At 36.0% G+C, this 22938-nt stretch overlaps 2 protein-coding genes across 3 annotated transcripts in view; both read right to left on the bottom strand.

Annotated features, from left to right (window-relative positions):
- Positions 1–576: 576 nt before the first annotated feature.
- On the bottom strand, positions 577–11957 carry slc12a10.1 (solute carrier family 12 member 10, tandem duplicate 1). The gene is made up of 27 exons (XM_046843005.1): positions 11826–11957; positions 11671–11746; positions 11497–11592; positions 11278–11417; positions 11051–11161; positions 10842–10953; positions 10595–10725; positions 10405–10489; positions 10141–10298; positions 9667–9774; positions 9464–9587; positions 9058–9159; positions 6693–6848; positions 6490–6589; positions 6255–6366; positions 6049–6070; positions 5599–5616; positions 5450–5547; positions 5218–5324; positions 5024–5100; positions 4868–4936; positions 4660–4764; positions 4425–4536; positions 4256–4342; positions 3981–4116; positions 2652–2719; positions 577–1318 (listed from the first exon to the last, which is right to left on the bottom strand). Exons 1-27 carry the CDS (start codon positions 11943–11945, stop codon positions 1180–1182), a joined length of 2769 nt encoding a protein of 922 aa, XP_046698961.1. The 5' UTR covers positions 11946–11957; the 3' UTR covers positions 577–1179.
- Positions 11958–15775: 3818 nt separating this feature from the next.
- Positions 15776–22938, bottom strand: part of LOC124381299 (spectrin beta chain, non-erythrocytic 1-like) — a 70314-nt gene continuing 63151 nt past the window's right edge. For both annotated transcript variants that reach the window (XM_046842784.1, XM_046842783.1), the window contains 4 exons: positions 19734–19933; positions 18413–18586; positions 18287–18329; positions 15776–17182 (listed from right to left, as the gene is read on the bottom strand). In XM_046842784.1, the coding sequence (XP_046698740.1) occupies positions 16997–17182; positions 18287–18329; positions 18413–18586; positions 19734–19933 (603 nt within the window). In that variant the 3' untranslated portion in view covers positions 15776–16996. The remainder of the gene's footprint in view (positions 17183–18286; positions 18330–18412; positions 18587–19733; positions 19934–22938) is intronic.

A 22938-nucleotide genomic window follows, 5' to 3' on the forward strand; every position in this document is an offset into this window, starting at 1 on the left:
CAGTTTAAGATTACTTTAGGGGCATGTTGGCAATCTCCAAGCAGACTTCCATCTATTCACTTTGCCATAAAGCCCAGATTGGTAGAGGGTTGCAGTGATGGTTGTCCTTTTAGGACTTTGTCCCATCTCCACACAGTATCTCTGGAGCTTAGGCAGAGTGACCAGTGGGGTCTTGGTCACTTGGTTTCCTGATTGCTCAGTTTCTCCAGGTCACCAGCTCTTGGAAGAATCAGGGTTGTACCATACTTCTTCCATTTGAGAATAATGGAGCTCACTGTGCTTTTGGGATTCTTCATTGCAGCAGCAATATTTTGTATCCTTCCCCAGATCTGTACCTTGCAACAATCCTGTATTCAGTTCCTTTAACCACATAGCATTTTTTTTGTTTGTTCTACATTGTCAGCTGTGAGGCCATCTATAGTGAGCCTTTCCCCAGGTAGACTCAAGCCAAGGAGTAGAAAGATCTCAGCATTGATCCAGAGAAATGGGAGGCACCTGAGCTTATTTTCAAGTTGCAAAGTCTGTTTATTATGTACATGATATTTCAACTCTTCGTAAAACATTTACACGCATTTTTAGAATTTTCACTTCGTCATTATGTGAGAAAAATTAGGGGAAAAAAGCCATTACAAAAAACTTCATCTCATTTGAGTCATGTTTTGCTTTGGGTTTAATACAGTATTTATTTTTCATACTAAATACCAAATAGAACAGTTCTAGAAATCATGAGATTCCAACTTCAGTGTCTCATTTTATAGAGAAAAACCTGCAATTCAATCTTCTTGACAAAATGTAATGGTACCATTAAGTTAATGACTCGATACTGAATATTTACCATAATGACTATACTTAAATATTTTTCAATACTCAAGACTACAAAGCTTTTTAATTTTTTTATTTATTTATGCTTGTAAATTAATGTATACGTTTTTTTGTTAGTTAATGAACATAAATTGATTATTTAAATGACTGTATACTGCAAATGCATTAGATTATATAGAAACTGTAGCCAAAACAAAATAAATAAGGATTAGTGAGAAAATTCTCTATTCAGTAGTTTTCAAAAATCATCGGTTCTCTTTCGTATTAACTTTGTCACATTGAGTTAAACTGTCAGTGGAGGAGAACTTTCTTTCTCAGGTCATTTGGTAATTTGATCTACCATTGTATCTTGGTGTGTTACTGGCAGTAGAACGTGAGCACGTTTTTCTGATTTCCGCGTATAAACAGGACAGGGCAGTGAAGTCCAAAGCTCAGAGTGTCCAGCCAGGCCATATAGAGAGAACTGGGACAGTCACGTTGAGGGACAGGTAGCGAACTGAGACACACACAAATAGATTAAACATTGTTGTAAAAAGTCCAATAAAAATACTTTTGCGTTTTTTATTTATTTGTTTGTCAATATGTTTAATTTAATACGAGAAATTGTGAAATGAACACGTCATCAATAATTACAGGAAGCTAATTGTGATTTCAGCCTCAGGTTCTGTAAAACCTTGTTATATAAACTAAACATCCAATCTATTAGGAAAACCTGGACATGTATGTTGCAGCTGCACAGTGCAACATTATGCAATTACACAACATAAGCTTCTGGTCACAATCACAATAAAGGAAATCATTTTGACTCTGATTGTGGCATGGTTGTTGGTGCCAGATGGGATGGTTTGAGTATTTTGGATGCTGCTGATCTTCGGGGATTTGCACACAGTCTGAGTTTAGACAGAATGGTGTGAAAAAAATGTGTTGTGGGTGAAAATGTGAGAGAGAGGTCAAAGAATAATGGTTTGAGTGGCCAGAAATGTCCTATATTATGCAAAACCTCTTTTTTTCCCATTTACTTTCATTGGCACAGACTCCTGCTGGACAGCTGAAGATTAAAAAAAAACCCACCTGGTCTTCTGGTTTTCAAAAAAAAAAAATGTTGAGTTACTTCAAATTCCCTGTCAGCTCAAACCAGTCTGGTCAAGGTGTTTCAACCTGAAGACCCACTGTACACACTTTTTTTTTTTGCACTATTCTGTGTATATGCTAGAGGCTGTTGTATTTGATATCCCCATCAGATCCGCTGTTACTGATCAACCATGTTATGACCACAGAGATCACCATTTTCCCCCTATTTCTGATGTTTAATGTCAACATTTCCTGAAACCTTTGTTCTGTATCTGCATGTTTGCATACATTTGCGCTGCTTCCACATTAGCAACAGATTGGCTGTTTGAATAAAGGCTTAAGTGAGCAGGTGTTACTGCCGTGTTTCCCCTGGAAAAAAGGTCTTAAAAATAACTCTTGCTCCAGAAGACACGGTAGGGCTTACCTTCAGGGGATGTCTTATATTTTCCTCATTTCAATCTACTGGTACATTTATTTATGTATCGTCCAAAAATCTAGATATCATCCATCTCATCAACTATCATCCACCCGCTTACAAATACTTACAGTATTATAATTTATATTACGGTATTATATTAATATATCAAAATAAATATTTTATATTTTAATACATCATCTTGTGTTTCAAAAGACCTATTGTACTACCGTGAATGTTAATCTGAACTGGGCTTATTTTCGGGGCGGGGCTTATCTTTGAGGAAACACGGTAATAAGGTGTATGTTGTTATTAATGTTTATGGACTGAGGTCAGTACTTACACCAAGATCAGAGCAGCCTGATTGGAATTCCTTCTAATGATCTCATTCAATCTCACCTTTCGCTCCGACTAAACGACAAAAAGAAAGAAGGGATTATTCAAAAAGGATTAATATTTAGTCAATATTTTCATTCATTTCAACATACGAACATGGAAAATTTTCCTCTGCAGTGTTCTGTGTTTGTATATCAATACTACGCCTACACGAAGAATGAAAATGATCTAAAGATAAAAACAAATTTTGGTATAGATTCATAATAAAATAACAGACAACATATTTCTTATGGAAAGAAGTCATTGTTGTTCATAGCATGACAATTTTTTGTTGTATAAAACAAATATAAAATATTTATCAAGAATGCAGATGAATGGGTCTGCATTAGGTAGTTGAGAAATGAAAGACATTACTTGTAAATATATCCAGACGGTTTAAAATGAAGACCAAGTGCACCAGTGGGAAAAATAATGGTGACTAGTAGGTGTGTCTCAAACCACTTCTATCATGATACACCGAAATCCACCAGAAAACTCACATCTCAGAATAGACCATGGCCAACAATCCCCAGTGCAAAGAATTCGTACTATGCACAGCTGTTCTCAATTACACACACCCTCTAATTTTTCAGTTTTTTTTACATGTACTGTTATAGCACTTTTAACAATGGACATTGTCTCAAAGCAGCTTTACAGAATGTAAGAATTATAGACTTCACTTATAGTAAACTTTGTGTATTTTCTCCTGATGAGCAGTCCGGGAACGACTGGCAAGTTAACACTTCCTTTGATGGTATAAGGAAGAAACCTTGAGAGGAACCAGACTCAGAAGAGGAAACAATTCTCATTTGGGTGACACCAAGATAATAATTACATTACTGTAATTACATTTATCTCTGATGTTGCTGCATGAAAAAATTAACTAAATAAAATATTATTATGAACAGAGGTTTAAACCAAACTAACAACCAAAATGTACAAAATATGTTTGCCATATAAAAAAGAAATTAAATATTGTTGCATAACTATATAATGATTAATGCTTGTTGAGCTATAACACTAAATATTGGCCCAACATTCACTGTATATTAATAATTGTTGTGTTCTAGATTATGGAGTTCAAACAATGCAATCACATTATATGCATAATTGTTGGAATCAGTTAAACCTGTTTTCACAACTCGTACAACCAGCAACTATAATGTGATCAGCAGAGCCTTATGAAATGCAAAGAAGTTGTTGAAATCTCTGTGTTGTGCACTTAAAAAACTTCCTAAGAGGGTCTAAGTAGGTATTAATTGGCAACACTGCTTGCTTGGATCTGTTGCAGACACACCTTAAGCCTGAATGCATCCATCTGTTTATCTGAAATTTTCCATGGACAGGAAGTGTTTTGATGCTGCTCTGACTCTCCTCTCTGCTGCTCCTCTCTGAACCTGAACGAGGCAACTGAACTCTCAAATCGATTCAAGCTGCAAAAAAAGAAAACAATGCAGTCAAATGTATATTTCTGACCATTTACTTCTGGGCATGAAATCATGCAGTCTCTGACAATCAGAAATGATGAAATGTGGGATGACGTCTTGGTCAAGTATAATTTTAAAAACCTACTTTTTGGTGGAAGGCAACCTTTCCGTATCTGTCATTACAATGACATCATGGACATCCAAACGAAATCTTTGTAGTAAAGTCATCATTCTGAGAAAAGATTCATTATTTGCAGTATAACAAATTTAACATATTCTTTTCAATAAAGAATTCACACTAAACAATAATATACTCTTTGCGCTCATGCTCCATGGTCTTCTGCTCCCCTATGACAAAAACCCGAATTTTACTTCTTTTCCAGCGCTTTCTTCTAGTTAAGAGATACGGTACCAAAACAGTCAGACCTGTAAGAAAAGTCAGGGGGAAATGTTTATACTGAAAAACCTGGCAAATACTAAATTAAAGAATCTTTATTACGATTGCTACATTTATTATCGTGTTCTATATTTGGAAATATATTTTTTTACCGCCATCATCAGAGATCCAGTACACATCAATGGGCTTCTGTCCTTGTTTGTTCTGAAAAACTGTTCGGATCTCATTGTCAATAATCCGGTTTGATTTTTCATCATCTGGTGCAAAGTAAAGAGAAATGTGAAAACGGTATATTTGGTTATATCGTGGAAATTTTATGTAAAATGAATAACCTAAAAGGTTCTACATTTTTTTTTTCACCTGATTCTGTTTCTGAATTCCGATTCTGCTCCGACTCGATAGTCTCGTCAGCCTCAAAAGCTTGGTTTTCTATCAAATGAACAGAATAGTCATTTTTCTACTAATCTTGTACAAACAACAACAAAAAACAATGCAAGTCAACAGAAATATGGTTACCTGCAAACTCTTCTGCAATGTCAAGTCCGTCCATCATTTTTAGAATACACACACCATAGTTAAAATCAAATGTATCACTGGAAAGGAAAATTAAATGGCAGATTATATATTAATATTAAGTCAAACAGTTTAACTTCATATTGAAAAATGAAATAAGTAAAAATTGGATTGTGTAGCATGTGGGTTTTACTTACTATATGGTGTTAACATAATCTTCCAAATGATTAGGACTGCACTCCTTCCAGTTATTCTTAAACCCCATGACCAGTGTATTAGGCTTAAGTTTTCCCAAACCAGAGGCCTTAAATGACATAACAATATTATATATATATATATTAAAAAAGGGTATTCAAATTATGATTTAGAATTAAAAAAATCTGAATTGAGATAAAAAAATGAATAAATAAATGAGTAAAATCAGCTTACCTGCATGAGCTGCTGAGTTCCTTCTCTCAAACTGTTTCCCTTGAAGGGAGTGTAGAAGGCACAGACCTTCCTTTTATTCAGCCATTTTACTAATCGGTCTATATTGGTTTGGGATGTGGCAGACTTATTCTCATCCTAAAGAAAAAAACGCTTATTCAAGACATTTTCTTTCATTCTTTTTTCTCTTACATATTTCCTAGTTGCTCCCCCAGTTTGATCAGCTATCCCTAACTGTAACACAACTACAAACTGGGGAGGATGATAAACTTAGGGATAGATTTATGAATTAACCTCAATACATTTTTTTGTAAAGCTGCTTTATGACAATGTATATTGCTATTAGCGCTGCACTAATAAAATTGTATGCTGTAGGCCAGGGGTCACCAACATGGTAGCCTGCAAGGACCACATGAGTAGCCTACGGGCCGTTTTCTAAAAATAGCTGTTTCCTACTTTGTTAAATCATTGTTGATAATTATTATAAGAAATCATTAACACGATCAGTGTCTTCACATAGATAAATATCATTAATTATTAATAATAACATATAATAAAAGGTAAATTGAGCAAATTTGTTATTTTTAGATCAAACTGAAAACTGTGTGTATCAAACTGGTAGCCCTTCACATTAATGTGTACCCAAGAAGTAGCTCTCAGTTTCAAAAAAGTTGGTGACCCCCTGCTGTAAGCTTTTTGGCTAATAATGACTAGTATAGAATATTTCACTCCTCCCACCCGGAGAAAGCTGAAGTCTTCTTGCCTCCTATGATCCATCTTTAAACCTGAGGAAATTCCATGTTCTTACCATGAGAATGTTTCCACATATCACAAGACTGACATTCTTTGTGAAAGAGCCCACAAAGTCCACTAGAGCTGGACGCATGTTTGGAGGACCAGTCAACACCAAACACTGTGGTCTGAAGGAATGAGAAAGACACCACAATATTATTAAACCATTATTAGTCAGACAACAAAAACAAAAATAGGGAAGAGTGCATTATTACAGACCGTTGTGACTGAAGTATTTCTTTCGGATTTACCTGAAATTCTTGACGTGGTCTTTTACAGTTGCAAGAGAGACTGAATAGGACAGAGCCATGTTGTAAGTACCGGCCTGGACAGACGAGCCCCAATTAACCTCTGGGGGAAAAACATGACTATTACAAGACCTTATTTTTATATTTATATTTTTGTGAATCTTCTATTGATCTAAACTTCATCAAATTTGTCATGAGGTACTTACTAGGCTTCTTGTATATAACGTAACCTAATAAAAACAAGATAATGCCAAAGGTGATAAGAGCAGCCCACCAGGTGAGCAGGAACATCAGCACCACAGAGATAACTGCTCCAAACAGAGCAGTCCAGCGATTGTAATATTTGAAAGATGGCCTCCATCCTGTGAGTGGCAGTAACAAAAGTTTAGCAGTAAGAAATGACATAATAAAACAAGTATTATTTGGGTTTGCTATGGCTATGAGATGTCTTTCTCCAGTATCATCATATCTGTGATCCACTGTTGTGAACAACTATTCAATCAATTACAGGCAGTCCTTATTCAGGGACAGGGACAAACGTACACTTATAAAGAACATTTTATTTACACATAATCTGTGCAAAGCTGCTATGGGACATTTTGTTCATTGTTAAAAGCGCAATACAAACAAAAATGTATAGAATTAATCAAAATTACTTACATTTATTTCAATTATACAGATGAGCAATTAAAATTAAAGAGCTCATGACCTCTGTAACCTGAGCTACATTTTATAAATTTTAAAAGGCTTGTGCTTCAAAAAACAGACGCAAGCCGGCTGCCAGGAGACATGGAACATGAACATGATGCCCTCCCTTCAGAAACTGGGTCGAACGGCAGTTTTCTAACATGATAAAGACCCCAAACACACCACCAAGCCTTGCTAAAGGTCAAGGTGATGGAATGGTCAAGTATGCCTCCAGATCTGAACCTTGTTTAGCACCTGTAGGGATCCTCGAGCGAAAGGTGGAGAAGCGCCATGTGTATAAAATCTAGCAGCTAAATTATGTTAAGAGGATCCCAGCAACAACCTGTGCAGCTCTGATGAATTCCATGCCCAGAAGGATTAAGGCAGTGTTAGATAACAATGGTGCTCACACATAATATTGACACTTTGGACACAGTTTTGACATGTTCATTTGGGGTGTACTCACTTTTGTTGCCAGTTATTTAGACATTAATGGCTGAATGTGGAGTTATTTTTCAGAGGACAGTAAATCTGTACTGCTGTACAAGCTGCACACTGACTACTCTAAACTATATCCAAGTTTCAATTCTATCCTATTGTCCCTTGAGATGATCTGATAAAATGGTTGCTGAAATGTGAGTTTTGGAGTGTACTCAATTTTGTAAGATACTGTGAACTTCATTTGGTTATAAACTGTGTGCTTTAATTGTGATTTGATGGTCATGTTGCACAAGCATCACATAAAAACTAATCTTAAAAATAAAAAGGTTGATGGTTTAAAACAGTCTGACATGGTTTCTTACCTGGCGAGTTGATGATGGAGGCATGGAAGCAGCTGAAGTTGATAAGAGCGTATGAGCAAAGAAAAAAATTAGATATGAGAGGAGCGATGATGTTCAAGTCAGCTGAAAAAATAATATGAATAAAATTAAATATGGAAATATTAAAGAGTAGGAAGGGATAAACTGCATGGTGAAATTGATTAAAAACAGAAGAAAGCAACAAGAAGATTTAGCGTTGAAACTTTCTAATATAGACAGTGTATCAGTAAAAAAAATCATTTTCAAAAATACAGATGAGCAATTAAAATTAAAGAGCTCATGACCTCTGTAACCTGAGCTACATTTTATAAATTTTAAAAGGCTTGTGCTTCAAAAAACAGACGCAAGCCGGCTGCCAGGAGACATGGAACATGAACATGATGCCCTCCCTTCAGAAACTGGGTCGAACGGCAGTTTTCTAACATGATAAAGACCCCAAACACACCACCAAGCCTTGCTAAAGGTCAAGGTGATGGAATGGTCAAGTATGCCTCAGATCTGAACCTTGTTTAGCACCTGTAGGGATCCTCGGCGAAAGGTGGAGAAGCGCCATGTGTATAAAATCTAGCAGCTAAATTATGTTAAGAGGATCCCAGCAACAACCTGTGCAGCTCTGATGAATTCCATGCCCAGAAGGATTAAGGCAGTGTTAGATAACAATGGTGCTCACACATAATATTGACACTTTGGACACAGTTTTGACATGTTCATTTGGGGTGTACTCACTTTTGTTGCCAGTTATTTAGACATTAATGGCTGAATGTGGAGTTATTTTTCAGAGGACAGTAAATCTGTACTGCTGTACAAGCTGCACACTGACTACTCTAAACTATATCCAAGTTTCAATTCTATCCTATTGTCCCTTGAGATGATCTGATAAAATGGTTGCTGAAATGTGAGTTTTGGAGTGTACTCAATTTTGTAAGATACTGTGAACTTCATTTGGTTATAAACTGTGTGCTTTAATTGTGATTTGATGGTCATGTTGCACAAGCATCACATAAAAACTAATCTTAAAAATAAAAAGGTTGATGGTTTAAAACAGTCTGACATGGTTTCTTACCTGGCGAGTTGATGATGGAGGCATGGAAGCAGCTGAAGTTGATAAGAGCGTATGAGCAAAGAAAAAAATTAGATATGAGAGGAGCGATGATGTTCAAGTCAGCTGAAAAAATAATATGAATAAAATTAAATATGGAAATATTAAAGAGTAGGAAGGGATAAACTGCATGGTGAAATTGATTAAAAAAACAGAAGAAAGCAACAAGAAGATTTAGCGTTGAAACTTTCTAATATAGACAGTGTATCAGTAAAAAAAAATCATTTTCAAAAAATACAAAAATTAAAAAACCAGAGCAAAAATCCTGAAATTTTTTTTTGTTATTAACAACAAAACATTCATGTACCATTATATTAACAAAAATGGTAAATACATCTAAAATACTGAACATGTCTAATTTAAAACTTACCAATTAGAATGAAAGCCAAAGCAATGAAGTAGGTCAGAATGTATGCACGCAGTGGCTCGTTATTTTTTCCGTAACCCTTTGCAAAGATGCCTATATATGGATATATGTTGTCCCTGCAGAGACACTAATAATACAGTGAGTATGTACAATATTTTTGTATTTCTGATATTGTTTGGCCATGAGTGGCTGGTATTGCATCTTACTTGGAAGACTTTAGGGGCAGAAACCAGGAAAGCAAGAGCTGATGATAAACTGGCTGCAAAAATACCAGCAGTGATGAGGGGGCCGAAACCTGACACCATACTGAGCACCTTAAATGTAAAAAAATTTAAAATAAAATGACATGCACAGACCTGCCAGCTTATATGCATATTATGTATGAGCTCTACAATTTAGCAGTACAGTCAAGTGCACTTTTTTCCACCTAATTCAATAAATGTACAAATCCATTCAGGCGATGATCCACTGACCGAATTTAATCCTTAGGTGTTTTGAACCCCCTGATATTATTTACACCCTTACAATTAATGAACATTTTTCCTAATCTCACATTAGTGCTTTGGCTGGTATAGCTATAAAACTCCCAATATAATCTAGTCTGAACATAAGCAGAACATTTTGATGGTGTCTTTTTGGAGATTGTAGCGACACTGTAGAGATTTATAGAAAAGCAATACCTGAAAATTGTTGGCCAAGCCAAAGGAACATGACTGGCTCTGCTCACACATAGTAAAATTCCAACCTAGCTTGCATCCTAAACCTTCACATGGTTCAGAGAAATTCACTGGCAAGCTGTCATTCAGGTTTCCAGAAGCATCACGCAACACACATGCTCCTGAATATATGCAAGCCAAATGAAATTATGAGACACTGAGTGGAAAAAATGCAATATTTGAACTAATAGTGCATTATCTTTATGAATCCATTAATTAAACACTTACCTATAGTTGTAGTTATTGCTAAATAACTCAAGGTTGTCCAGAAGATGGCCATTAGTGTTCCTTTCGGGATAGCAGTTTCAGGATCCTGGGAGGAGGAAAAAAAAACACACCACCAGTAGCAACTTTCAGACTTGAGTCAAGCACTATGCACTCCTTAAAAATATTGTTCAGAATACCAACTTGCTATTACATGTAGATCTCCAGAGATATTGGCACCTGCCAAAATGCCAATTGCAGAAGGGAAAAAGATGGCAAACATCTGGAAGAAATCTCCTTGTGACTCTCCCCAGTTCGGGAATAAATTGTCCACAAATATGGCATCTGGAACATAGTGTCTCAAAATTAGTAATAAGCAAAACCCTTGGGCAACAAAAAAGAACTTGGGAAAGAACTGTTATAAAACACTTATGAAAGACTTTATAATCATGGATACTTACATCTGTAGTTGAAGAAGCCCATCGACTGCTTTTTTGGAGTGGCTGGTATCACAGTGCCCACAAAATAGTTTATAAAGGTCACAATCAACACAAGGAAGAATACAATCTGAGTCTAGAAAATGTTGAGAAATGATAACATCATAAAGTGGAAATGCCAAAGCAAATACACAGAGGTTACTAAAAGTGATGATTTGACAAGAAACATTTACCTTTGACTCCCATTCCATTCCAGCCAAGGAGATCAACAAAAGACAAGTGACTGTGATTGCACCTATAATACGCACATCATTGATTTCGTCCACAACGACAGCATCATATTTCTGTTATAAAAAAAATCAGAAGGGAAAAGTCACCTAGACCATAGACAATGAATTCATCTTTCTCTTTAGATGTGCTTTTAGACTATGGTTTGGTATATATATTTTTTATTTCTTACAATAAGAAGATCTCGGACAGTTTCTGCAAATCCCACTGTGTTGAGAGCACAGCCAAGAGCATTGGCGAAGGAGAATACCATACCAATGGGACCCCCTAATTCAGGGCCCAAAGTGCGTGAAATCATAAAGTAGGCACCACCTATAATGGACAGTAGATCATTTAGTAAATGTAATTAAAACCTGAAACAACTCTGAGGGGAGACTTATTTGCCACTCACCAGAGGAGACTCTGCCATTGGTGGAAAGAGCAGACACTGATAATGAAGTGACTGAAGTAACCAGTACAGACATGAGGATGATCACCCAAGTGGTAACTGCAAAAGGAATAGTTTTTCAAATCGTTCAAACACATTATTCTCTCATCTACAAGAAATCACTTTATGTTGTCTTACGGATTCCTGCCTGTGCCGTAATCCAAGGCAATCTCAAGAACAGGATTACTCCCCAAATATTCAGCATACATCGAACCTGCAAAACCACAAGTGTACAAGAATTAATCTTTCTACAGAGATTATATTAATGTTGTTTGGTGTGGTGTCACCCTCACCATGACACCTGTAATCCAGCCAAAGCGGACTGGTTGGGTGTTCTTTCCTTTACTGCCATTCTGCTGCTTCTCATCCTGCTCTTGGATCACTGAGTCGCTTTCAGATCTTATGTTTCCCATGTTAGTATTCGATTCATAATCCTGTATCTCACACACACATTCACACACATCAAAAACTTTTCAAAACCGTTATTGTTGGCTAATTTATTGAGCTTAATGTAAACGTGCTGAAAGATGGTTAATTAAGGTAAAGTATATGCACCCGAGATCAGAGTAAACTCTTTTATGATATTGAATAGCTTTTGTATCCAAACTGATGAAATGCTTTGACAAATTGATGATCATTCTAGTGGAAAAATACCCCACAAAATGAGAAAATTACTTTTGACTTATGATTAATTTTCAATCTTAAAACATTAGGCAGTAACATAATAAAACCCATAGATAGGTAAATTGGGGTGCTATAACCTTTTAATATTTGGGGACCAAACTTGTCAAGCATTTCTACTTGGAACCCTATAAGAGAAAAACACTCTGGTGTGATTTTGTACATGGAAACAGGTTCCCCAGCACAACAAACCAAGTGTAATTATAAGAGTAAGAAAGACCTGTGAATAGACCTAAAAGGTGCAAAGGGCCAATTAGAATGAATAAAGTAGGCAAAAGGTACTTACTTCAGAAACCTTGCGGAGAATGTCTAGTGATGGCCTGCTACGCCGTTGCCTTCCGATGGAGTTGGTGTAAAACTCCAGATGAGGCACTGCATCCATGGTGCTATAAATGGACTGTCGTTGGCAGTCCTGCCTCGAGGTCTGGTTATCAGGTGCCTGTTTAGGAGTTTCCCATTCCATGCTGATGCTAATTTCACTACCCCTTCCATTAACCTGATTTGCTCCAACAGTACCCCCTTCCTGACCTGAGTACTGTCTTGGCCCCTCTTCAGTAAAAGACAAGCGTCCTTCAGGCAAGCTGTTTAAATCCATCTGCTTGTGTTTGGAGTTAAAGTGCCCCATTAAAACATTTGTTAATCTTCAACAGAGAAATAACAGTTCCAGAAATAGGTTCAAGTGATTTCTGCAGTTGTAATCAAACTATTTTAATATCTTCTTAATTCCTCCAATATTTTTAATACTACTATTCACATTTTTCAGAGTATTTCCTTTCACCCTTGCATGTAAGCCATTTTTGCGGTTATACCAAATGAATCACAAGCTCATCAACATAATTTTCCCTGTGTGTACATCATCACATGTGCCAACACATTATTCACTGGTGTGTCAGGTTTTCAGGTAGGATACACCGCATGAACTGCATTAGCACAGTTTTCCTTGAGCTGATAAGCCTCTGTTGAATCTCTGTCATTTGCACAGTAATTAAAAAAAAAGATAAATGATGTTTAAATCAACATGTCTCTATGTAAACACTAAAAAAACAGTTGGGAGAAAATAAATTTATGAAGCAAGCTAAAATGTGTTCTAGGATTTGCCAACACTTTAAAAGATTAAATTATTTTTGATTCTCTTTGAATGCAGATCAGTTTGATTTATCTCGCAGTGCAAAAACATAATGACATTAAGTGATTGAAGGATAAACGTTTGGAAAAATGCCACCAGCAAAATATTGCTTTCGAATAAAAGAACAAAACAAGACGGTAAGGATCCGAGCCAAACTGATCTGGTAGCTATGGCCAGACTGAAACTGAATTATTTTACTCTTTAGTTAATAGTTTGAAGTTGTAAACATCAACACGCAAAACAGTAAACTATTATTATATATTAAAAATAATATATTAGATCATAATATTATAGCTTATAATTGCACTCCTCCCCTATGTGTGCAGGGCTAGCACATGGTTGAATCCATTATTTATCACAAAAAACATTATTTTTCTCTTTTCTTGTTCCTCTTTTATTACTATTATAATAGCAATAGAAGAAAAACATGATCAAGAAATATAGTGGTGGTATAGTATAATTCAAACATAGTGGACTTTGCTATTCTAGGAACTACAAGAAGTCCAGAGTTGTGGGATCTCAAGAAGGATGACAAAGTGTAGTGTGTTACAAGACTGGATAGATACATGGGAGCCAAACCATTTAGGGCCTTGTAAGTAAGTAGCAGTAGTTTGTAGTTGATTCGAAACTTAACAGGTAGCCAGTGTAGGGATGATAAGATTGGGGTTATATGATCATATTTTCTCGACCTTGCATAAACCCTGGCTTCTGCATTCTGGACAAACTGCAGCTTGTTTAATAATGATGCAGGACATCCACCTAGTAATGCATTACAATAGTCCAGTCTGGAGGTCATGAATGCATAGACGAGCTTCTCTGCATCAGATATAGATACATGTTTCTAAGCTTAGAAATATTTCTGTTTAAAATAACTCCCAGGTCTTCTACTGTTGAACTAGTAGTTAAAGTACATGCTTCTAAATGCAAGTTGAATTGCTGGAGCTTCTGTGTATTGTTTTTTTTGGTCGATGAGCAAAATCTGTGTCTTATCAGAATTTAATAATAGAAAGTTATGCATCATCAAATCTTTTAATTCTCTAACACACTCAGTTAACTGAGCCAAATGAGATGTTTTGTCTGTTTTTATGAGATATATAGCTTGGTATCATCAGCATAACAGTGGAAGCTAATCCAATGTCTTCTAATAATATTCTAATAATAAGCATGTATATTGTGAAAAGCAGGGGTCCTAGAACTGACTCTTGTGGCACCCCAAAATTTATTTGCATTAACCTGGATAGCTCTCTATTTAAATCTACAAAATGATAATGATCAGACAGGTAGGATTCAAACCAACTTAATGCCTGTCCCTGAATGCCGATGTAATTCTGTAAGCAATCCAGGAGAAGGTCATGATCTATAATGTCGAATGCAGCACTACGATCTAGTAAAACTAACAGAGAGATGTAGCTTTGGTTTGAAGCTAAAAACCGGTCATTTGTTATTTTAACTAGAGCAGTTTCTGTGCTATGATGGAGCCTGAAACCCGACTGAAACTCTTCAAAGATATTGTTCTCTTGTACGATGAAGCAGAACTGGGTAGACACAATCATTTCTTAAATCATAGACATAAACTGAAGGTTTGAAATGGGTCTGAAATTTGATAGTTAATTTGCAATTTGGGTTTCTTAATTAAGGAGCTTAATAACATTTTCTTTCCAGATTATGGGCTGCAATCTTAAGGGCATGATAATGACTATTATACCATGGTGCAGGCTGGTATCTTGTTGGTCCTGTTTATATTCCCCTGTGGTTTGGAAGAACACCTGATTTCCACAATACCTTCACTGATTCCTGTAGCTACCAACATCATTTAATCAGATTTATAAATAAAAATGGACCAGTGCCCACTTAAGGCACCTCAATTCAATTCAAATCAGTTTTTTTGTGCTTTTAACAATGGACATTGTCCCAAAACAGCTTACAGAGATAAATAGGTTATAAAGTTGGAATGTATAAGTTTAGTGCCTAAAACAAGAATGCTTGAACACAATCCAGAAATGCCTCCATCCTCTTTGTGCCAATGCTCATTTAAATGTACTAAGGCAAAGTGGAAAACTGTCCTGTGGTGAGACAAATCGAAATGTTAATTTCTTTCTGGAAATCATGGACACCATATATACACACACAGTATATATATATATATATATATATATATATATATATATATATATATACACACACACACACACACACACACACACACACACACACACACACACACACACACACACACACACACATATATATATATATATATATATATATATATATATAGTGAATAATATATGGATTTATGTAATTTGCAAATCAATGCATTTTGTTTTTATTTACATTTTACACAGTGTCCCAACTTGGGGTTTTGGGGTTGTATATATTGCTGTTGTTGGAATTGATTACCTGCAAATAAGCGAAACAAGCAAGAACACACATATATTTTCATTTCAAAAGCATTTTAATGACTTTGCACATATTTATAACAGATAGGCTAAAAGGCTACAGGTGCAGATCCATCCACATAAGGTCTGGGTCAATGTTTTACCTACGACCCAACAAGCCCCAGAGGCAATATGGCATTATTCTGATTGTGCAATAATGATGAAAAGGTATTGTTACAATAGTTATACTGACAGACTGCGCACTATTTATCAGGTAGCCAGAGAAAGTAGCGAAATGAGAACACACGGTGCTATAGCCAACAAGCAAGCAGCTGATTTTTTCAGTTAAACGATTGCCCCCTCCCCACCCCCCACCAGCTGCCCACCCCTTCCCACCTCTGGAAATAACACAATCCATTTCTATACTTAACAAATGATGCCTTTTACAATACATCTATTTTCATACTTTTACTCTAAATAATCTTTAAACATACAATATATTGCAACTCAAGTACAAGAAGAAAAAACTATTTTTCTTAAAAAATGTTTTTTATCCTTGATAAAAGTATTCCTTCATAAGAAGCCAACATTCTGACCATTCACGTATCATTAACATATCAAACATTTCAGCAAAAGCAAATATTAGCCACTATTTTGTGGGGTAGCATTTTGACGCATTTGCTTCATACTAAGCTCTTGAATACAGAGGCTGCCCTGTACGGAAACTTATAATGGCTAATGCTTTTATTAGTAAGGTAAATTCACCAGCAGGTTAACAACTCCACGGAGTCTACAGCACCACTGCCCTCCATCAGTAAACGCCTCACAAAACTGAGGGCAGATCCTACAAACGTCACACACTTACAAAACAAGATAGAGTGAGAGAAAGAGAGAGAGAGAGAGAGAGAGAGAGAGAGAGAGAGAGGAAACAAAAACCTAGCAAGACTTAATTGCACTGAAGCAGGTATACCGAACAAAAGCGAGTACAAAGAAAGATGATCGATGAAAAGAAAGCTTATTAATTATAATAAATTGTCTCTGAGACTTAGGAATGATTTACAAATGACTGCTCGAAGCACCTCATAACCTAAGATAACCTAAAATATTCTCCAGCTCCTTCCTTTTCAAACCAAAAATGAAAAAAGAGCCTACTCAGAGGAGTCTCAGACACCAAAAAAGTGTGGACTTTTGTCTCTGAGCTGTTGAGTGGTGTTCCACTTCAGGAAGAGAGGATGAAAAGAAGGAGAAACAAAAAACAAAACAACTGCTTGAAAACAATCTATTTCTTCTTGAACAGGCTGAAGCGCTTCTCTTTGTCTTTCTCCCGCTTCCCGGGGCTGGACTCGGCACCCATGCTTACAGAGGTGGGCAAGGTTTGGGTGCGTCCTAAAGCGGGAGTGCTATGGCTGCTGATCTCAGAGGGGGTCTTGCATGAGATCGCCTGGATCCAAGAGTTCATCTCCTCCTGAGGGAACAATAAGATTAAGGCAGAGATATCAAGGTACCAAATATATACAGCACACAGAAAATGTGCTTATTTCATACATTCGTTTTTTTCTCTCCCATTTGTGCTTTAATGGATTTTTATTTCTTAACGAATAAAAATAAATGTAATATTTATACATCTACAGTGTTTGTAGTTGGAAGCACTAATGTGTAACGTTTTTTATAGTCACATGCATGTTTCTGTTCACATTAAACACATTAGAATAAATGCAAAAACACAAAAGAATTGGACAGTGAATGACTGGAAAACATTTTCTGTAGACAGAGGAGCCCAAATCAACATTTTTGGCTCTAACAGAAGAACCTCTGTAGGACAGAGAACAGGAGAGATGATGTTAGTAGACTGCCTCACACCCACTGTCAAACATGGGGGTGGAAGCTTAATGGTCTGGGGTTTGTGAGCAGAGAAGGTTGGAGACTCATTCCATTGAAAGGAAAACTAAACCAACATGGCCGCCATTTCATACTTCAGCACCATGCAATAACTGGACTGCACCTCATTGGAGGTACAACATGGTATGGAGGTACCATACAACAAGACAGCGATCCGGAGCATACGTTCAAGCTCTGTAAGTGTTATATAGAGAGCAAACAGTCGGCTGGAGTAATATCCATCGTGGAATATCCTGCCCAGTCGCCGCATCTAAATCCTACAGAACTGCTCTGGGATGAACTGGATGACAAGATCAGGAAGAAATATCCATCTAGTGAGGAACGCTTAAGCAAGTTTTACAAGAGTCATGGCAAAGTATTTGAGCTAAATGTTTGGAGAAACAAGCTGTCTGGATTCCAAGAGTGTTTAAAGCTGTTATTCATGCTAAGGGAGGATTTTTAATGAACATAAAGTGTAGCATCTGAACATTTATATATTTGTTTGGTCAAAGTAAATCTTTATCGATTGTTGACAGACACATTAATGCGTCTTAAAAACCATACAGGTGTTTCCAGATTGCTGAGGGGAACTGTATATATTGTATACTGTATATATTGTATATGTATATATATATAATTTATTACATGTAGTCACAGTCACACCCATGATGAGCACAAAAGTCAAACTTACATCATCTTTGGCTTGGAAGAGATACTCATTCCCATTCGAAATTCTGAAAATCAAAATAAGGAAAGCTATAAGTACAACTTCTCCAACCGATTCATCAAAAATTAAGCAAAGTGTGAAATGACTCACTTGAGTTTGAAAACATGTTTCTTCTTCTTATAGTCGAGGGCAACCTCACACATGGATTCCTTCAGACTAATGGGAACTTCGCCATGGTAAGGGATTCCCTGACTAGCACTTTTACTGTCTTTGTAAAAGCCCAACTCTTGGTTGTTTATCACACAGTAGACGTTGTGCCAAGATCTGCATTAAACATTGAAAAAGAGAAATGGAGAATGAGGATTAACATTTGTATCATGCAAATGCATTAACATTGTCTGTAAACATCATGTAGTATATATATATATATATATATATATATATATATATATATATATATATATATATATATATATTTTTTTTTTTTAACAAATTTTTTGAATAATTAAAACCCTTGAAGAAAAAAAAAAGTTCCACAACGTTCAGTGTACTATTCCATTCGCTGAGCCTTATTAACAACTTTACACACCACATAGAAGAACGTATACATAGGTACAGGTTGACAATTCATTCAATTAGCGGCAGTTAATGTTCACCTCAAACACCGGAATGAATTATAAGTGCGATCTCGGATTGCAGCATGGGTGTTGGTGCCAGATAGTTTGAGCAGAAACCGTCATCTCCTGAGAGAGATCAGAGGAGAATGGCCAGACTAGACTGAGCTGACAGGAAGACAAGTAAGTATATCCTTATAAACATGGTAAGCAGAAAAGATTTTTTTATCACAGCAGTCTGTAGAGTTAATGCAAACACTGCAGGCAGAGAAAGCATCTCAGAATAGACCTTGTGGTAGATGGCCTACATGAGATAAGGACCACACTGGTATTACTCCTATCATTCAAGAACAGAAATCTGAGACTATCATGAGTACAAGCTCTTTGAATGTAGACAGATAAAAAGACCCAGAATCTTTTCCGGTATTCAACTGTTGGCTTTTTGTGATGGTGTGATGCTTATGATGGCGTCAGATTCTGGCCAACAGAGATGCTTTTCTGCTTACCACAGCTGTGAAGGGTGTTTATTTGGGTTATTATCGAATGACAGCTAAAACCAATCTGGCGATACAAACCCATGAAGTTTGCACCATCCTGTGTTCACTCTAGAGACTGTATGAAATTCTCAAGGGATTAGACATTACTAAAATACTCAAACCAACCCATCTGGGCCAACAGCCATGCCAAATTTAAAGTGACAAAGATGGCACTTATTTCTCCATTCTAATATTTTACATGAACACTGAATCTGCCTTACCTGGATCTGCATAACCAGTAAGACAATTCAACTGGGAATACTGTTGCTAGTGTACTGCAAAACTTGAATAGCTTTTATGCACAGTGTGCCAGAAATATACCTATTAGACGCTTTCTTGTTGTGGCCCTCCCACTCATGTTTGCGATTCAGGAAACCCTCAATCTGCGCCGCAGCTGTGTCCTGGGACTTAGTTGGTAGTGTAGCAGCTTGACCTACTTTTCCCTTCTTGCTTCCCGTCGGGGAGGAGCCTGGACTGGACTCTGCCACCCCATTAACTACATCACTTTCTCCTGTGTCCTCCTATTTATATAGAGAAATCATGTTAAAGGAAGTGCTTTTCAGTTATAAAATATAAATCTATCACACCATGCTTACACACAGTCTGCAGAGCAAAGCAGTTTGTATTAGAGAATAAGGCTGTGTAGAAACATCTGTGTAGATCTGGTCACAAATTAAGAATATACACTTAGTTGCTGTTTTTTCCATCTTCTTAAAAGAATCTGGCCCTACGTTGGTCCTCTAATAATGGATAGAATAAAGGGGAGAGACAAATTATACATAAGCACAAGCTGCGATTGTAGACCTACAAAGTGGACGGTAATAGAAAAAGGGCCAATAAATACAATTTAAGTTAAATGATAAAATTGCAACTAAGTGTATACAAATGCTGCTACAGCAGGGTCTATTCGTTAATTCTGGATATAAAATTAAATTATGAATTGAATTAAAGACTATTATAGTTGGCTTTAATTTTTTTTTCTTCATATAATTTATCCATTCTAGCATTTTCTGTCTCATTATAACAGAGGCAGGCTTTGTAACTTTATTATCTGATATCAAACCAGGTGAGCTCCCAGCAATCCTAGTTACACAGGCACAGACGCTTTGGATTAGATGTGATCAAAGGCAGAGGAACAAGAGATCAGAAGAGCGTGACATGCAAAATTAGATTAGGACATTAGAAACAGCACGCCACATGGCCACGTGACTGGCAATCATAGGTGTCAAATTAAAACAGCCAGCAGAAACAAACACACACAACAAAGAACGTAAATAAAAACACAAACAATTTCTAAAATTGCTTGTGTACATCAGTAATTGATCACAATTGATCAGATTGGGATGAGAAGTGATTTTTTTTGGCAAAGAGGTAAAGAGATTATGGCAACACACCCACTCAAAGCTTTCAGTTTACCCATTCTGAGCTCCTCTGGACAGGACAGACTCCAACTGCTTTTATACGGAGCTTTTCCAAGGTTGGATCAATCCTAGGCACCATATTCCAGGCACTTCAACACATACTTCCTAAATGTTCTAAATATTCTCAGTTTAAAGTCTTTCATGAATGAGCTTGGACGGCTGCTTGGTGTAGAAGGGGTATTTTAGACACAAAAGATGTTAATAGAAATCTCATTTAAAATCACATTCTCACATACGTCAGTTATTAAGGTTTTATAAACTGTTTATAAAAAAGATGTTTGTTTGTTGTTTTGTTTCAAATGGGAGAATTGGGTTAAATAGTTTTTGTGCCACAAATGTGCCACTTTGTTAAAATTTTCTTGTGTTTACTCAGATTCACTTGAATGTGTGGTCTTGTCTGAAGTGACACAACGATGCATAACTAATAAACACATAAAATAAAACTAAAAAAAAGATGATAACCAAAAATGAATATGAAAGATGTATTAATAGGAAAATTAATGACAACTCATAAACAATCCCGAGAATGACACTGGATTACAATGTTAACCACCAACATTAAAACAGGATAAACATGTAATAATCAACATGGTAACAATGACATGCACACAACATAAAAAAACATAAGAAACAGAAATTTTGGGGAGGCAAACATGAACAGGTTACTGTGTATCTCACAGTGGGGTTTATTGTAAGGGGGAGGGTTAGCAAATAGGACAAGAAAAGAAAAGATGGGGTTTAGGAACAAATGTTAGTTTGACAAAAATGATGTTTTTTTTTAACAGAACATTCAAAAAGAAAAAAAACATTCAAACAAAATATTTTGTCAATATTTAATGGGTATTTTATCACCGAAATCTGACACCCTTTCATATCTTCCTATTCTGTTAGATTTGCATAAAATTAAATAAATTTTTTTTTTAATAAATAAATTTAAAACTGTTGGAAAAACAATGTTAAATATAGATTCTGATTAAAAAAACTTTTGAATGTCAAGTTTGTATTGAAGGAATAAATAATGTTCAATAGAATATCTGAATTCTCATGAACTGCCTTGGTTTGATATAGATGATAGTAGAGAAATTATAACAGCTAAATTAAATATGATTAACGTGAGACAGCGACATATCACAATCAAATTCATTACTTCTAAAAATCTGAGTTATAAATATAGTCTTACTGACTATAATAGCCTATAAAAAGCTCATTCTTTTTTTGTGAAGACATTAATATTCAAAGGCATCTAGTCCTTTTCATCTTTTTGTTATTCTTAAATCTGCACAGTCAAAGCATTGTTGCTTGGATGATAGTAATTCTAGAGTATGACTATTTTATGCACGCTTGACTGTTTCCTTACAACAGAAACATCACTTCTGACATTATAGACACAGCACAAAGTGATCTGATTACTAAATTCTTCAAGAACATAAGTAAAGCTCGTTTTCTGCACACAAACGTGCAAATGGCTCAGCTGCTCATTGAATGGGAAGAAGAGTGTTTTCCAAAGTAGAACTGAGTTTGCAGTAGACACGGGACCATTTCATGAGCTTAGGGAAATTTCAATGATCAAAATTATCTTTCTTTTAATGCTAAGCAAATGTGCATGAGGATATCCCACTAGTCCATTTACAGCTAGGGATATTTCGCGTACTTGCCTATATTGTTGTTTATTTATTGAAAACAATTGAACTGGACAAGTAAGTCAGAGAGCTCTACTGTAGAAACAACTAAAATTAAAAACAGTAAAATAAAGGGAATGTATTCATTCATCCTGAGGTGGCAAATCAATGGATGAATAAATCTTTATATGGTATTAAGTTGAATTTAAATCTTTAATTATATAACTAAAAGTAAAAATTACTTTCATATAACCTTTCACTGTGTTGTGCTAATGTCTGCTATAGGGTGTATCAAAACAAAACCCTAACTGAAAAAGAAAAAAAAAATTGTAATAAACTCTAACCAGTAAATGAAAATAAAACTGATGTAAACTTACAGTACGTAAAGGAGGCACGTGTCTAGAACTTTCACAATCCGAAATAATCTCTCAGAAATTGCCACCATGGTATCATTAAACCTTTCTGAAATAAACTAAACATTCATTC

This window comes from Silurus meridionalis, chromosome 28 (assembly GCF_014805685.1).
Source record: "Silurus meridionalis isolate SWU-2019-XX chromosome 28, ASM1480568v1, whole genome shotgun sequence".
In the NCBI taxonomy this organism is placed as follows: Eukaryota; Metazoa; Chordata; class Actinopteri; order Siluriformes; family Siluridae; genus Silurus; species Silurus meridionalis.

What these genes read in the sequence shown, in the direction of transcription:
- slc12a10.1 (XM_046843005.1), bottom strand. Translation starts at nt 11,945, where the DNA reads ATGGGAAACATAAGATCTGAAAGCGACTCAGTGATCCAAGAGCAGGAT. An exon ending in ATATCTCTGGAGATCTACAT is followed by an intron (nt 10,490 to 10,594) that starts GTAATAGCAAGT and finishes TCCTCCTCCCAG; the next exon opens with GATCCTGAAACTGCTATCCC. An exon ending in GACCACGTCAAGAATTTCAG is followed by an intron (nt 6,367 to 6,489) that starts GTAAATCCGAAA and finishes TCATTCCTTCAG; the next exon opens with ACCACAGTGTTTGGTGTTGA.